Genomic DNA, 18,606 nt, shown 5'->3' on the forward strand with positions numbered 1-18,606 from the left:
CTGTGAGGATGCAGGTTCCATCCCTAGCCTTGCTCAGGGGGTTAAAGATCCGGTGTTGCCATAAGCTGTAGCATAGGTTGCAGATGCTGTTTGGATCCAGCATTGCTGTGACTATGCTATAGGCCAGCAGCTGCAGCTCTGATTCAGTCCCTAAGACAGGGAACTTCCATATGCCACAGGTACGGCTATAAAAAAGAAAAAAAAAGTCCTTAACTTGTGTCACACTGCTTCCTTTAACATACCCTGGGTAATTCACTGATCTTCTCCAAATTTATCTCCTTGCTTGTAAGGAAATGGAGGATTGTTTTATGTCTATGGCTTCTAAAGTCAATTCCAACTCTGAAATCCTGTGACATATGTTTATTACCACTGCATAAAGTTCATTCAGAAGATATCTTTTTCAATTTTTACTTGCGTAGGTGTGGATAAGAATTTTTTTTTTAGTTTAAGGAAAAAAATCCATTTTCATACTTATGATTGTTTAATGGGGTATTGGAGGTACATGATAGCAACATATAAAGTATTATGGTATGTGCCATAGAATAGCTTTTTTAATCTCTACTCTAAATATTCATTTTTCTTAATAATTGAGATAAAGCCATGTTTTTTTTTTATTAAAATGTTATTTTAAAAGTATATCATTTGGGGAGTTCCCTTCATGCCTCAGTGATTAACAAATCTGACTAGGAACCATGAGGTTGCGGGTTTGACCCCTGGCCTCACTCAGAGTGAGTTAAGGATCTGGCGTTGCTGTGAGCTGTCGTGTAGGTTGCGTTGTGGCTTGGATCCCACATTGCTGTGGCTCTGGCATAAGCCGGCAGCTGCAGCTCCAATTAGATCCTTAGCCTGGGAACCTCCATATGCCGCACATGGCCCTAGAAAAGACAAAAAGACTAAATAAATAAATAAAAATAAAAGTATACCATTTGGTTTGAATTTGGCAATACCCCATTTTTTTGTGGTTGATCTTAGGAATAAAGGATCAATAACCTAATTTTTTAGGAAAAGCTCAGTAAGAATGTACAAAATAGTTTATAATCAGTAAAGTACCACAAAATGTTTAATATTATTGATAGGTTACTACTAATAATTACTATTTAATAAGTACCTTCTAAATGCCAGCCACTAAATGCACTGCGCTTTATGTTTAAAAACTCATTCAAAAACTCATTTAATCCTCTCAGCCATTCCCCTTTGAACTAGGTTTTATTATTTCCATTTTACAGATGATTTAAACTGAGCTTAGGAAGGCTAAGGAGTTTACTTACCTTTGAATTGATATGAAAGAATTACATTGTTGATGGCAAGATGAGCATGATTAATATTGATAATTATTATGAGGCAGGTAAAATCATAACAATGGTTCTAAAATTAATATACTTATCACATTCAGAATTTATTTTTTACAACTGAAAATACTAGTTTACTTCTGGAAATATATTTCAAAAGGTAAACACAACACCACATTTTAAATCAGCTATACTTCAATTTTTAAAAGGGTAGATATAACAAATGTCATATTTGTTAGGCAGGAACAATTATATTGTGGTATAATAAATGATATGTACAACTAGAAATGTTTACTACTGTTGATGACTTGAATACTTACCATTATTTTATAATGAATCTGAGATACTTTTTCTTGTATTTATGGACATTTCCACAGAAAGAATCTTCTCAAATTATATACTTTCAAATGCCACATATCTTCCCAGAAATCCTATTAATGTTAACTGTCATCATATTTTAACAGCAAAAGACCCAAAACTATATCCATAGATGAAAACATGGAACCAAGTCCTACAGGAGACTTTTATCCCTCTCCGAATTCACCAGCTGCTGGAAGTCGAACATGGCATGAAAGAGATCAAGGTGAGGAGGAAGGAGTTGTCTCTAGGGAAATAGAGTAAAATGTCGATTCATTTCATAAGTTTCATTTAGTCAAAATTTCATGATTGAATTAGTATGGATTATATTTTCTTCATGAGATGATTGCAGTAAAGGTATTTTTAACATAACATTTTAAGGTAACACTAGTCAAAGGTTGTTAAAGTAAAGGTACAAAAATCCCACACTTCTATATGTTTTTTGAACTTTTTTCCTCTGGACAAAATGATCTTTTAGAACCTTCACTTTGTATGTGACTGGTGGTGATCTGTCTACATTAGTTGGTTGGATTGCAGCAGAAGCACTAGTTCAGATTCAGTTAGATCAGTTTGCTGCTCTCTATGGGGTGTTTTAAGAAGGAGCCAAGCTTTAAGCAGTTTGCAAGTGCCAGTTACTGAAAGTTCCCATTTAGAGGAAGCTGTACTTCCTCTTGGAAGTAGGTACAACATCAGCAATAAATAAAAGTGTAATGGGAGACACGTGACATCTGAGTCACTTGAGTTATTCTTTCTAGATAAAATTATCACCTGGTTCTAGGGCAGCTCTGAGGAAAAAATATAACTTGAAGAAATAGGGGTTATGTGGCTCTCTGAATTCATGCTTAGCTCTTTTTCATGCTTAAAGTCTATTGGAGTAAATATATTTCATTGGACATGCTCATGCCTTTTTGCCGTTATTATTAAACATGGAAATAGATTAGCTCACTACAATTTTTATTTATTTTTATTCTTTTTGAAAATCAGCTGGAGAGTTTTGGCTCTGAGACCCCCTCCCCCTCCCCAGTGTCTTCTTCCCACAGTAGACAAAACCTTATTTTAAAACATAATCATGTCAGAGTTCCTCTTGTGGCTCAGCAGGTTAAGAACCTGATTAGTATCTGTGAGGGTGTAGGTTCTAACCCTGGCCTTGCTCAGTGGGTTAAGGATCTGGCATTACCACAAGCTGTGGTGTAGCTCACAGATACGACTCAGATCCGGTGTTGCCATAGCTCTGGCATAGGCCAGAGGCTAGGGCCCCAATTTGACCTTTAGCCCGGGAACTTCCATATGCCACAGGTGCAGCCCTAAAAATAAAAGCAAAAAAATAAAACAGAACAATGTCATATCATTCTCCTGCTTCATTCACTTCCATCTCTACCTAGGAGAAAGTCAGAATTTCCTCATATAATCCATAGACCTTTTTTTGCCCTCTGGCCTCTGACCACTGCCCCAGCCCCAGCAGAAGCTGTCTATTTCCTTCTTGCACTTAAGCCTGCTGCTTTGTTTAGATTTGGAAATGTAACACCCCAAATCTTAATATAAGCCCTAACCTCCAGTGTGTTCCTCTTTTAACTGTTCATCTGGCAAATTCTTGGTCATCTTTCAGGTCACAGTCTAAACTGAGGGATTTCAAGTGAAATAAGGTCTTTCTCTCTTAACACCTAGTATTGTTCCTTCACTGTACTCATAATATGTAGTTCCATATTTGCTTCTGGGATTGTGTAAATCTGTCTGCATTATGAGGGCAGGGACTTTTATCTGTTTTGGCTATGGTATAACAAGAGCCTGGTAACCATGCACGACACTCGATGCATAGTAGGGGCAAACAAATATCTGTTGGATACATGAACCATTGATGGGCAGGACGCCAGTCTCATTAGCAAAGGCAAAAAGTAACAGGAACTTCACCAGACTTGCAGAAGTGAGAATAAAAGCAAAACCCTCAACCCTTTATATTGTATTGAGTGTTTTACTGACATTGTCAGTTTTTTCTAAACAAAGCCATATTTTCACCATTCAAAAATTGTTCTGGGAAAGATTCTAATGATAATAATAATAACATTGTGAATGGGTGGGAATGGATGCGTTGTTCAGAAGTGTAGGTGTTCTTTATTATAGAGAGTGTCACTTTATAAGCATTGATTCCTCTTTCAGCCTATTGAATAAAGCCAATCTCAAATCATATTATAAAACATTTTTGAAAAGTAGAAGGGAAACTGTCATTCTCTCTCTTTGTAGAATCATTGTATTGTCTTGGTGATTTTCTTTTGTCACGACGACTAGAATTATTAGAGAAGTCTGTAAAGGCATATTATATGAAGAATAAGGAAGAGTGATCCAAGCTCAAGTGTGCTTTAAAAAAAAGTCTGACACTTTAATTCTGAAGACCCTGAAAATTTTGTAATGTGCACAAAAAGCCATTGTGGGAAGAAGACTTCAACTACAATGAAAAAAATGAGGGCAGTACAGTACTATCTTTATAAATTTGCTAAGTCAAATGCAGTCTTTTTGTTCTATGAAAATTGCTTTCTTTAAATTTGCAGAATAAAATGCCCCACGGTAGTGCTTGTCCATCTTCAAATGTTCTTTAGACACACTTGTCTGTTGTGAAGGGCATTTTCTAAAGGACATTTGAGTACCCCTGGATATCACAGTGGCCTTAGTATATGTTTGACATTTGTGCTCCCACAAACCCTTGCGCTAATTGGTTCTCAATAACTCCTTATTGGTTGCTTTAAATATACTTGTGTTTATAACTGGAGGATGTGTTTAAAATTTACAAATAATTTTTTCCTGCCTCTGCCTTGTTCTGTTAGTGTTAACTTTGCATTCAAATCTACTCTTATCATAAAAAAATGATTTTTGAAATATGAGAACCAAAGATAACAAAATTATGAACAATATGTGCCATTTCACCTTCCCTTATAATGTGAACCACCAGCCTAAGCCATTGAGATTTAGTCCAGTAGGTAAAAATAAAGGCTATAGTATAACCAAATTATTAGTCATTTCCTTAAAAAAATTAGGCAAATTTTAATACAAAATCTAGATTCATGCAATTGCAGATGTTCATGTAGTTGTCAATAATTTAATGAAGAAAGTGTTTTTATTTTAACATATTATAAACAAAATTATATGTCTTCTCTTTTCAGAATGCAAAGAAGCTTTAATTTATTGGTCATAAAAGAATGATAATTTTTAATTTTATAGAATGTAGACATTAACGTTTAAAATCTAAACACCATTTAATAGCGTTAAATATTTAGTAGGAATTTTTGTAATTGCTTAAATTTCTTCTAATGAATAGTGGTGGACATTAAATTTGTTAGCTCTATATTATATAATATTTATATTTTAACTTTATATGTTTTTATTTATAAAGGAAGAAAGAAGATAACTGGGCCACTAACAAGGGGATATACAGCTGCTATTACATTCTTTTTCTAGATTCTAGATTATTTTTTCTTGCTTAGTCTCTTCTATGAATTCCCTAGTGTTAAACTTTGTGACTGCTTCTATCTCTGTTGAAAATTTTGTTTGTTGGATGTTGCTGTCCATCATTTAAGATTTTAATGGTTAAGTTAATAGAACCAGGTTAGCTTATTAATTTGCAAGTTGAAAATTTTCTTTTATTGTTCTAATACTTACCCCATAAAAAAATTCTCAAAACTTGTCTACCAGAATTTTTTTCTTCCATCTGAGCCAATTCACAGATTCACTTCCTCAGTGATGTACTTCCTTTGAAGTAATCCTTTATAATTTCTGATATAGAAAGGAAAAGACAGACAGGTCTTGGTTTATACTCTAATTTAAATTACTTTCATGGAATTAAAGCTTGTTGTATTTTAATGTCTGGGAATTTAACAGACTAATAAATGATATGCTTGAGAATTTGAAACAATTCTTTAACAATATCACTTTGCCACTGCCATGCTAATAGTCACCGATTCATCTAAGCCTGAATATAAAACTCCTAAAACACTATTTAGTAGACATTTATTGATATGGTAAATATATTTGTAATACACAGCTGGGCTCTCTAAATGGAAAATTTAATAGCTTCTCAGTCTGATGAGTATTTAAACAACTAGTAATCTTAGATAAAATGTAAATTCAAAGACTTTTAATGCAGTAAAATTTTATTAATTCCTACACATTTAGAATTTGAGATAATTGAACTGAACTAACATTTACCAAATGCCTATTATTTACCAGGAATTTCTCTAGGCATTGAACACATAAATATGAATAAATTAAGTTTCTAGCCCTTTCCTGCTGAACAGAAAAATATTTATGAAAAAGTTGCTTCACAGAGAATAAATAACATAAATCAGATTATGAGGGAACTGTCTCCATGCCCAAGCTTACTTTTAAACATTATGAGAAATAAATCTTTACAGAAAAATCAATAAATCAGTATGTTAGCAAAAACTAGCACTGCTTAGAGGTATGTTGTTATGTAATTATACTTTTAAGGGTAGCTTAAAAATTTATACTGGATTCTCAAATAGGCAACATTTAGGCGTCATGTTCTGGTTATTGTAGGTACTAGAAGAAAAACACTATTTATAAAAATTTACAGTTCTGTCATACAAATAAGTCTCTTCAGCTAGTCTTTTTGAAGTTTTCATATATTTCCAAGCCTTAGAGATTTATTTGTGATAATTTTGTAAATGTTCTCATTAGTAAGAGTCTTATATGTTGTTACTAAATTTCAATTTGCACTTTATAGAGTTCTGTAAGGATATGGTATTAAATATCCAATGAATTAAGTGTAAGGGCTCAAGGGAACACTGAAGGCTAAAGAGAAATAATGTCAGCTTAGTATCATGAGTTTAATCAAGTATGGGAAATAAGTAACAGTCAGTAGTGTGGCGACATTGATAGAGCCAGAATCAGAGGCCAGCCTTTCCTAATGTGAATTTTAAAAATGTTAACAGGAGTTCCTGTTGTGGCTCATTAGTAACGAACCCAAGTAGTATCCATGGGGATGCCGGTTTGATCCTTGGCCCTGCTCAGTGGGTTAAAGATCCAGTGTTGCCATGAGCTGCCGTGCAGGGTCGCTGACACAGCTCGAATCCTGCATTGCTGTGGCTGTGGCCTAAGCCAGCAGCTACAGCTCAGATTCAACCCCTAGCCTGGGAACTTCCAAATGCCACATGTGCCCTAAAAAGCAAAAAAAAAAAAAAAAAAAAAAAAAGTTAATATATATACTAGACACAAGAGCATTTAACTAAGTTTGGAAAAAAAGTTTTTTTTTTTTTGATATGGATTTTTATTTTTTTCTATTATAGCTTGTTTACAGTGTTCTTTCAGTTTTCTACTGTACAGCAAGGTGACCCAGTCACACATACATGTATACATTCTTTTTTTTCACATCATACTCCATCATAAGTGACTAGATATAGTTCCCAGTGCTATACAGCAAGATCGATGTTTTAAACTAATATTTAGACTTTTGTAATTCATGAGTTTGTAAAATATTTAATATACTCCTGTATTCCTGTGGAAGTGAATATCCATGAGTGGATATTCATTGAATATATTTATTAAATTTGTGACATCAGAACCTTTTTTTTTCCATCGAAGAATCAATACAGAGAATTTATCCTATGTTCAAACATTGGAAAACAGCACTGTAGCCCAAACTATAGTCTGATGAAAGATAAAATCTCAAGATTTTTCTAGAACTATGAAAACTGAGTAAATGAGCAGCTTTCACAAATAGTTGAATAACTACCAATATTAAATAAGTCCTAGAAAATGGCAGGGAAAGAGCTTAATAATTTCCTGGAAGAATATTTAAGCTCCTTTTGGGGACCAGCTAGAACACCAACAATTCCTTCCATTCCTAGAGTTCGTATCACAAGTATTAAATGTCATATGTTCAAATAATCAGATTTCAAACCAGACCAAATCAAAGATAGCAGTGCTTTTGATAGATACATGGGGAAGAGATGATTTGAGTGTTTACACACATTTCTTAGGGTGGTTTTTTTGTTTGTTTGTTTAACTTATTATTAAAAGATAAAAAACAGTCAAGAACTGTTTTTGTAGAACTTAGAGTGAATCTCAATGTATCCTCCTGTCATTGGAGGGCAAATGGACTGCCATCATCACAGTGTAGTTCATCTTCCTTAGCTACCCTGCTGTAGTTGGAAAATCACATTATGAGCATCTTACAAACAGAAAGGAAAACAGTATATTGTTGGTGAAGGCCTTCATCAGAATTCCTTACATTGCCTCCTGAACTATAGATGTCTGTGCTCCTTTCATGTGTTCTAATCAGGAAAAGCATTTTGGATGAGGCAGAAACCGGTGTACATGGTGGAATAGCCAGTACTATTTTACTGGAAAAAGTGATACTCAGATTTCTGTACTCTGGAGCCTCAACGATTTGAAAATATAGCATCTTGCAGAAAAAAAAAAAAAAAAAACTCACCATGAATAATTAGTTTGAAAAAAATGAACAACTTCCTGTTGAACGCTGGATATCGAAATTGGTAGAACACTCCCTGAATTAGGAAAGTGGAAAAGCCATGGGAGACAGTGTGCTTCGCATAGTGGGCCATGCCAAGTTTCTTGGAGTGGTAAAAGGTTTTACTTCAGATCCATGCGTGCACTGATTTCGTGTTTAAATTTATTTTGAAGTACTTTGGAAAGCCAGTTTCTTTTGAGTTAATATACTACCAAACTCATATACAATAAGAAGTTGATTTTTCAGGGATAGAAGCCAGATTATGAGAACCCTTAGGGAGACATAGTTCAAGCTCCTTATTTTATGTCTGAGCAATCAACGTATCTGAGAAACTGTCTCATCCACAATGTCCTGATAATTAATAGCAGAATCTAGTTCTTCTTTTCAAAGGCTAATTTGTTTTTTCCATTATTGTGCAACCTACCTGGAGAATCAATATATATAAAATTACCTACATAGGGAGAAATGGACTAGGAAAATTTGAACACTGCTTAATAAGTCTTGACAGATGGATCTAAGGAGCTTCATGGAAGATTCTTTTAGACCTTTTAGAACTCAAATGAGAGGAGAGATAAATTTATGAGTTTTCAGTTCTAGAAGAATTGTCCAAATAAAATTTGAGGATGGTAAAATGTATACCTTTTAAAAAAAATCTACCTCTTAATATTTGTGCCATGATTAAGTTTTTGAGCTAAAAAAATTGGAGATATGAGTGCTTTTGATGGACACATGTGGAGAAGAACTGGTTTGGAGTGAATATTTAAGCATGATTTTTTTCAGTTTTCATAAGCTTTTTGTTATGAAAAATGTCAAAAGTAGAAAGAGTCATAAAGTGAACTTCCATATCCCATTTTTCAGCTTTAAATATTATCAATATTTTTCCAATCTTGTTACATTTACTATCTCTCAGTTTTTTAAATATTTTGAAGTACATTCCAGACATTGTGTCCTTTTACTTGTAAATACTTATGTTTTAATAAATAATGACTTTTTTTAACACAACCCAATACATTATCAAATTAATAAAATAACAATAATTCTTTAATATATTCTGTGAAACCCATGTGCATATCCCTAGAATATCTTATAGGATGTTTTATTTAAAATGAAGATCCATTTACCATATTTGTATTTTCAACAATGCAAACCTGTATTATAGTTGTATTGAACTCTAATGGTTATGGTAACTATTTTTATATTTACTTCTTTTCTATATCATTTATTTGTTGAAGAAACCACATAAATTTAAAATTTTGAAAAAGATTTGTTCAACAAGTACATGTAAATGAGGAAAACCATTTGTGGCTATCATTTATCAGGCGCTCATTCCTTTTTTGGAGTGACCTGAGACTTTACATATATTTTTTCTTTTCAACCCTGTTTAAAAACAAACATTTTGCAGCTCATTAAATTCATCACTCCAGTGCTTAGGAAATTTGACAGAGACACACAGATAATAAGTAGCAGAGGTAGAGTCAGAGCTATTGTCTGTTTAGCTGCAGAACCTATGCTCATTATTGCTGTGTACACTGCCTCCCAAATAACTGCTTGTCATGCTATGTTCATGGTTTTTGCAAACCAGTTACAAAACCTCTATGACACTTTTTTTCTAGCACACATGAAACTTCAATGCAGATAAATACACATAGTATCTGAAGGGTTCACAGACTCCAGGGACTCATGAGTGCAGTCCCTAGGCTGGCTGGACTCAGGTTATCAATCTAATATCCTTTTAATAATAAGATGTTAATAAATAATCTTAAAGTCTAGATGTCTTTAGTAGAGGTGTGTGATATACATCCAGTTTAAGATGAACTCTATATGTCACAATATAAAGATTGATTACAAACTTATTGTTGTATATATATTTTTTTTCTTTTCTATTCTAAATTTTTGCCTTATCCCTAGAGCAGTACAATGGTGATCAGGACACTATATATACTGGTGTGGACTTAGACCACATCAATATTTAATGACAGTAAATTTTGAGTTTTCTTATCTGTAATATAACGAAGATAACAACACTAAGATTCCTTGGCATTCCAACATTCTAGATATTAAAATGATGGAAGTCAGGAGTTCCCGTCGTGGCGCAGCAGAAATGAATCCAACTAGGAAGCATGAGATTGCGGGTTTGATCCCTGGCCTCGTTCAGTGGGTTAAGGATCCGGTGTTGCCATGAGCTGTGGTGTAGGTCGCAGATGCGGCTCAGATCTGGTGTTGCTGTGGCTCTGGTGTAGGCTGGCAGCTACAGCTCCGATTCGACCCCTAGCCTGGAAACCTCCATAGGCTGCAGGTGTGGCCCTAAAAGAACAAAAGTCAAAAAAAAAAAAAAATAATAATAATAATGGAAGTCAGACTTTATAGATCTTCAACACTTGAGTTTTAAGCTTTCATTAACCTGGATTTTTATGAAAAATCCAAAGGTTTTCCATTTCCTAAATTATTTTTAAGTGTTTATGTTAAATCCTCTTGTTGAATAACATGATAATTGGGCTGTTTAGGTGCTTGGAGGCATCATATGTTTTGCCTTATAGCTGAGGAATGTGCCATTCTTACAAATACATGCCCTGTCCTGCACCATTCTGGTACAACAAATGATTGAGAGAGATTGAGTTATTATAACAGAACCTTGTTATGGGATCAGTGTCTCCTTCTTTGAAAATAAATGACTCAGCCAGACGGCAACATTTATTTTCTCTAAATGAGTAGAGATGTAGCAATAGGAGACCATTATCCTGTGACAATATTCTGTTTCATTGACATTATCTCACAAATGTAATTGGTCCATTACTAAATAGAGGTTTCGTTACTGATCAATTTCACGTGATTTCTAAAACCATTAGGATAATAAATATGCCATCATAGTCATTTCATTGACAGGATGTTCCTTTTTTCTTCATTTATATCTGTTAAAAGAAAAATATAGATTTAGGTTAAACTTCAACACTACAATTTATACCCATTTTGACTACTTTTCCATTAAGAGAAATGGAGTATTGTGGAGAGCAATCATATTTGCATTGAGCTGCTAAAGTGGCTACCTTAAAATTTTCATCATTTTTTTTGTCTGCTACACTAAACCACATCAAATCATAATTGTTCCTAAGCAATTAGTTTGCTACCTCAGTTTAATGACTTTATTTGAAATAAGTTCCAGATCATTTCTAGGCTTTACTGTAAATTCACTAAAGTAACACATCAGTAAAATCAACCCTAACCATTACCAGGGTGTATAATAACAGCATTAGTAACAACCTAAACCTTGAGATGTCTTGTAGCATAAATGTTTCTAAATGCATGGCTTTTCCCCAAATGTTCTCTAAAAAGTCATCTGTAATCTTGTTAAATTAGAACTCTTCCAGTATCTTTCTGACTTTTACAGTTAAGGTTACAGTATTGATTTTATTTTATAGTCCATGGCTTTCAGATGCTTAACACTAATAAGCTTCTATGGCCAAGAGGTTCTCCCCAGAGGCATAGCGAATAACAGCTGCTTACCTATGCCAACATTTAATAAGCATCTAAAATATGCTCTAAATCCTGCATAATTGTTTGGTGTTTTTCCTCCTTTCAAATTAGGTTTTCTGACATTACTCAAGACACTTTGTCATTGTCTGTTAAAATGAAATGGCTTAATGGATAAAAGTATTTTGAAATGCTTTTAAAGAATAAGTTTTCATTTATTTGTGTTCACTCTTTTAGCATTCCTCTTCATTATTCAAGGCATTTTTTTTAAAAATAATGTCTCAGGAAGGTGTTTGTGAGCTTTGAAGGAGTTTGAGCTTTAACTTGGTATTGGGTGTAGGTGTAGCCTGGAGACTTTTTTTTAATAGAACTGTGATAAACAGAAACTTGTAGTAACATGCTCCTTGCTGTGCTTGGGTTGGAATATGCAATATGGAGGGATTTAAAAGGATAAATAATATGCTCAAGTGTAGTTAAGATTAAATAACTCAAAGATTAAAGTAATAATTTTCATATATTTAATACAAAATCTACCATACTTTCTATTTTCTCCTTTGAAAAAGAACTGATTTCCTTAGAAAAAGGATGAGAAATCTAATTGATGATATCTTATCTCCTCTTAATGTAGCTTGCCGATTTTCCAAAGTGTGATAAGCATATATATATGTGTATATATATATACACGTACACACACACAGAGAAAGAGAGAGCGAGACTTTCTTAACATGGCAGCTAATTATTTTTTGAATCATCTGGCATCATCATCAAATTACTGTAGTGGGATTATGTCCATATGTCTTGTCATAACATTCAGAGCTTTTTGTTAACTTGGAGTGTGTGGGAAGGACTTACTCACATTTGCCACAGAATCCTAAGATTTTACATCTAGAAGAGTCCTTTGAAGCAGATATTCAGAGATTTCTTTTCACTTACATTCTCAAAAATATATTGTTTTGCCTTTAGCTAACTAAATTGCAAATGTTACATTGAAGTATTTCATTTTACATTTTTGCAACCTCCAATACCTGAGACCAATGTGGCATTTCCTTCTTATAGTGTAATATTTGGCACAGTATCATTTCCAGTATTGTCAACCCATCATTGGGAACTATTTATAATATTCTGTGGAGCTACAGGCAGTAATTTTTCCCAAAATATGTGCTTTACCATTTTATATTATAGAATTAAAAATTGTTTGTGGAGGATTTGGAAAAACAAACTGTTGAAAAAATTAAGAAAATAAAAATCACCTGTAGTCCTTTCACATAGAGATAACTCATGTTAACATTTGGACATAGCATATGCCAGTCTATTTTACATGTATTTTTTCTTTACACATCTTGCATTTTCTATTTCAAGTCAAAATTTTGCATTAAATTGGGCTTATATAATATATGCTATTTATTTTCTTTTTGGTGGCCTTTTATTTATAATATGATAGCACATTATTATTCAGTTTCCATTTTATTCAATTTCCATCTCATTCAGGTTCCATCTTATAATGTTATTCAGTTTCCATTTTATAATGACTGTATGATATGCCACCCTTTGGCTATGCTATACATTTTTAAATGTCTTCTTCATGGATGTTTAGGTAGTTTCCAAGTTTTTATATAATAAATATTCAGTGAACATCATTGCATACAACTCTTTATACTTAAATCTGATTATTTTATTCCTATCTAGTTTGATACACTGTCCCCAGTACCTAGCATACTCCCTGGCACCAAGTCACCAAATAGATGCTCAATCAAATTTTGTTAAAGGCATAAATACGTACCCACTGTGGAATTACTGAGTTAAACATTATGTCCATTTCTAAGGTTTTTGGTAAATATTGGCACAGAATCTGAAAAGGTCCTATCAATTTACATTCCCACTAGCAGTGCCTGAGTGTTTTATTTCACTCCACTACTATATATAAACATATCACATGGCTCTATAAGTGATTTTTGAAGCATGTCCTCTGAAATATATTTAAGGAATAGTGTCTCTGTGATTTTGTGGTTCTACGCATGAAAAAACTCTTTTCTGTCATTTATATCCATTTAAACCATTGGGTAGCAAAGTACATCTTTTCTTCCTGGGAGCCAGGATAGCCCCATTTTATTGTGAAGGAAATTGGGAATTGAAGAGGGTCCTTCAGCGAACATGCAAAGCTTTCAAGTAAAGACACCTACATGGTCTCTCTCCTTTCTTTTCCTCAAGGGCACTTACTCCCTCAGGGTATTTCCCCACATCCATCCTTTGTCTGAAGGTGAAACTTATTATTTTAATTTTTATTTTTTTTCTGTCTTTTTAGGGTCATACCCACGGCATATGGAAGCTCCCAGGCTAGCGGTCGAATCAGAACTATAGCCACCGGCCTACACCACAGGCACAGCAACGCCAGATCCAAGCTGCATCTGCAACCTACACCATAGCTCACCCCAATGCTGGAACCTTAACCCACTAAGCGAGGCCAGGGATCAAACCTGTGTCCTCATGGATGCTAGTCAAATTCGTTTCTGCTGAGCCATGACAGGAACTCCTCCTGTAGGTGAAACTTGTTAAAAGTACGGGTCTGTGTGGTTCTTCCCCGGGAAACAGCAGAAATAAGAACGTCAGAGCTCTGGGCTGGGATCTTTTGTGCTTGATCATTGCAGTATTTTACATAGCATGTATAGAGTTTATAGATAAACCTCTAAGGTTTCCTCTCCTCAACACGATTTCCCCCAAGGCAGAAACAGGGGAAGAGCAATCTTGGCCCCCTTCAGCGTTCAGCTGGTAGAGTCACCTTCCCTGCGTTCTCCTTGTCCTCTGGGCACAGAGCCCAAGCTGTTTCCTTTTCTCAGGACTGACTGGATTTATGGCCTGAAGTAAAAGTATCAGATTTCTAGCTCTCAAATTCGTCCCATGCAGCAGATTTGGTAGCCTCTCATTTATTATCTCATTTATTATAAATAGCATTATTATTTTATACAAGTGGGTCATCCCTTTCCATGTTGTCATCCCGCTTTCACCCCAATGTTCTAATGGAAAGCAGAGCCTCCCCAATTTAGCTAATGTTCATTTTTCACTCTGCATTTTGTATTGCTTGACAGGGTTTCAATGGAGTAATGGATTGTTGACAACCTTTGCCTTCTTCCAACGAGTTTGCTCTCCAAAGAGATTTTCTAATATCCTGAGCTTTGGGGTATCTATAAAACTCTTCAGAAATCTATAGAAGTCTAAAACTTGTAAAAGATAAAGAAATCTTGAAAACTATGAGGGGTATTAACTTAGTAAGACTTGTCAACAGACTATAATCTTGTCAAATCCAGTCACTGGAGTTTACCTAGACGTTCTCACATATACACTTTTCTTCTTTGGTCTCTGTCATGCTCCTACCAAAGGGCCAAAGTTTCATTGCACCCTGAGTTTTTTTTCTGCAAAAAGAGGGTCCTGTAGCATCTGTTCAGCAGCTTGACAATGTGGAAAATAAGGAAGACATTTAAACAATGATGACAGCTTTTTAAGCACCTTGTAATAAAATATACCCCAACATTAGATACTAGAAAGTAGGAGAAGTCAGCAAGTGGTGGCCTGTATCCAGAGTGTTCATTTAGACTTGTTCATGAGTATGGTGTGTAGATCAGAAAGGCAACTCAGAAATATGTAAAAGGATTGGAATTTTAAAAGATTTGGAGGCAATTTGTTTCTTTGTCAACTAGATAGATGTTTTTCTAAGTCATAGGAATGAAACAGTTAATGTATTTTAATTTAGTGTTATGTTGTGCTGAAAAGAAGCTTCATAGAAATTCAAGAATTCTTGCATGCTCTTACATAGTTGACTTCAAATCATAAATTGTGTTGTATATGGAAGAAGAGTAGGAATTTTTTTTTAAAGAAAATTATGTGTTTTCTATGAGATAATAGGAATTCGATTTGTAACCTTAATCTACTGAAGCATATTGGAAAAGCTAACATATTGCTCTGCTATATGTGAAAAAGGAGCAGGTGTCCCAGACAGGCAGGTGTTGAGGTGGCTGTTTGAGCTTGCCCTAGATCACTAGTTGACTTCAGTGAAGTTCTACTAACAGGTGGCTAACTGATTGGAGTGCCATGTGACATTTATCCCGGGAGCGACTTGGATGACAGGCTGCTACAGACTGAGGAAGGGGTCTTTGCTTTGATGAAGAAATTGCCAAAACTCATGTCTCATTAGTGTTTCCTAAGGTTCTTTGGAAGTGAACAACAGTTTAATTAAGGGCTGACGTAAACACGTTTCTGCACACTTTCCCTGCAGCATTTTATCACATTAGAATTGATCAAAATTGTTGCCTTGGGCTGACTTGAACAGATATACATCTGGAGCGCCATTTGTGCAGGCTGCCGTAGTCGAGTACATACGCTGGGTTTCACAGCAACGCTCTTCCTTTGTAGATGAAATTACCTTGTTGGGAGATGAGCTGATCTAACTCTTTATTTGCTTAAGCCTCTATGTCTTTGAAGTGATGCTGTGAAATGAATGACACATCAGGGCTTAGGAAGTATGTCTGTCAGAGTGCTCCAAAAAATGATAGTATGGCTAGTAAAAATCATGTGATAACTGGTTTTTTGCAAAAGACTTATTTAAAAGTATGCTTAAGCCTAAATGAAGCCACTTATATAAGTAGCCTACTTGAACTTTTTCTTACATGGTAATCTTTTATTCTGTATTTAACTATACAATTGGTTTCTAAACCCATGGCTAATTATCCAATTATAAATCTACATACGGGTGTAGACACTGAAGATGAACACCATCAATCTGAATCTCCTTTAAAAAAAAGAAGAATCCTTTCTATAGTTCAGTATTATCACACTTGCAATTATTTAATGAATTTTTATATTTAATTTTTGTCCTCTATGCTGAACTATAAGCATCACCAGGACAGAGAGCAGGTGGTCTTGTTTAACATCTTGAACTTTATGCCTTGCCTTAGTTTCTCACATGTGTTAGAAACTCAGTAACTGCTTTTGTATGCTCTCTTTGTGTTACATTCAGTTCCTCCTGATCTGATGTGATCTCTTTTATGCATCATGCATTTTAAGATAGATTGACTATGGTTATTTTACTCATCCTATACTTCTAGTTATCATTGCACCAGATAACTTCCTTCACATGCAAGAGATTCTAAAATAAACTGCCTAAACACAGTGTCTGCTCTACCTCTTCCACCTTCTTTTAATCCTATATTTTTAAAAATTCTCTTCCTGAGTAGCATAATCTTCCAGCCTCCACATTTTGTGTGTGTGTGTCCTTGATAAAATCCTCTTCTGTAGGAGGTAAGCCATTCGTCAGCTTTAAAAAAAAAAAAAGCGTATATTTATATACATACTTAGATGTATGATTCCATGGATATAATGAGCACAAAACAATAATGAAACAGCAGCCATCAAGTAATACAAGGCACAGATACAAGATCTTTAAGGAAAGCTAGACTTCCATAGTTCTTTAGGACAGCTTAAAGAGAAAATGAATTAAGTTGTTTCAATGGGTAAATATTGTTCTATCTATGGAATAAGAGAGCAGAAAGAAATAATTTTAAGGGATTTTCTTACCCAAGGAAAGGCACAGAGTTAGAAGCACCTTCCTCCTAGCCTCTTCCTTCTCCAGGAAGCCATAAACAAATTAGTTAAAATTTAAATAAAATATAGTGATAAGGAACAATGTGGTACCATGCCAGATCTTAAAATGAAAAAGGTATCATTTGAAAGAGATGATTCCAACTACTGCTTATATGTTGAACTCTGATGAGGTATGCTTAAGAAAGAGAATGGACAGGACATTCTTGATTTAACCAGGTACAAATCACCTGGGGCTTGTTGGAGAACAAAGAAGAACAGAGGTTTTGGATAGTTTTCCCTTCTGAAATCAATTCTTAAATATTTGTTTCCTTTTTTTTTTTTTTTAATGCTTTTTAAGGCCACAATTGTGGCATATGGAAGTTCCTAGGCCAGGGGTCTAATCAGAGCTGCAGCTGCCAGCCTACACCACAGCCACAGCAAAGCAGGATCCAAGTGGTGTTTGTGGCCTACACTGAAGCTCATGGCAACCCCAGATCCTTAACCCACTGAGTGAGGCCAGGGATTGAACCCAAAGCTCCGTGGTTCCTAGTTGGGTTTGTTAACCTCTGAGCCATGAAGGGAACTTCCTCCTTTCTAAATCAACTTGAAATTTGTCTGATTTCAAGCCTTTACTCTTCTTTTTGCTTCCCTTCATCTGCCACCAGCAGCTTCTGCATCCTGCCCACCACCTAATCCTTTTCATATCATCTTGCTTCTCTCTTCAGCTTCTTTATTTCATGTATTATTTAACTTATGCATTAATGTGTATGTATTATTATTCAATGTATTATCTATTTATATATTATTCAGCATTATTATTATTCAACTTTCTTTCAACTTAATCTTTTTATGCCTGGTTCTTCCTGCTTGAGGGCCATTAGACTGTGAAAAGCATGACATTTGTTTTTCTCCACAGAAAGGTCACTTAAAACCATCTTTCCTATATATCCATTCCTCAAACATTCTTTTTTTTCTGTAGCAAATGAGAACATTAAAAATAGAAACAATATCATTTTTCAGTTTGGCATGAGGTCTGTTGGACTGCAGACATTCAAAATAAAATTAAAATAAAAACAATGCAAGTTTGATTTGTGCTTAAAATGTAATAGCTAGAAACTCTACCCTTACTTCTCCCAGATAATTGACTTTTTATTTGTGTTCTCTCTTTAGGCTAGAGAGGTTTTTTTCTTTGAAACGGGGTAGGGGGTTCATTTTGCATCCCCCCTTAAGTACTTAGCATAGTGCCTTGTACATCTGTATACCAGGAGATCTTTATTGATTCATGAGCCCAAGATTAATTTCGTTTAGAGAGAAAATGAAGGCAGTTAAGCCTACTTTCAAATACTGTCATTCTTCATCTGTTTCTTTTTTTTTTTTTTTTTTTTTTTTGTCTTTTTTGTCTTTTTGTTGTTGTTGCTATTTCTTGGGCCGCTCCCGCGGCAT

General features: G+C 34.7%; 1 protein-coding gene across 13 annotated transcripts in view; it reads left to right on the forward strand.

The window, feature by feature from the left end:
- NFIB (nuclear factor I B) overlaps window positions 1–18,606 on the forward strand; it is a 245,365-nt gene that overhangs the window by 180,222 nt on the left and 46,537 nt on the right. For all 13 annotated transcript variants that reach the window (XR_014821501.1, XR_014821502.1, XM_021063676.2 and 10 more), the window contains exon 6: window positions 1,754–1,872. Coding sequence is in view for 11 of the 13 variants with exons in the window: in XM_021063676.2 (XP_020919335.1) it covers window positions 1,754–1,872 (119 nt within the window). In the remaining 2 variants the exon portion in view is untranslated. The remainder of the gene's footprint in view (window positions 1–1,753; window positions 1,873–18,606) is intronic.

The sequence above is a fragment of the Sus scrofa genome, chromosome 1 (assembly GCF_054392235.1).
Source record: "Sus scrofa isolate SSC_HxYL_T2T_F1_AM1 chromosome 1, Sscrofa_HxYL_maternal_Yorkshire_Landrace_v2.0, whole genome shotgun sequence".
Taxonomy (NCBI): domain Eukaryota; kingdom Metazoa; phylum Chordata; class Mammalia; order Artiodactyla; family Suidae; genus Sus; species Sus scrofa.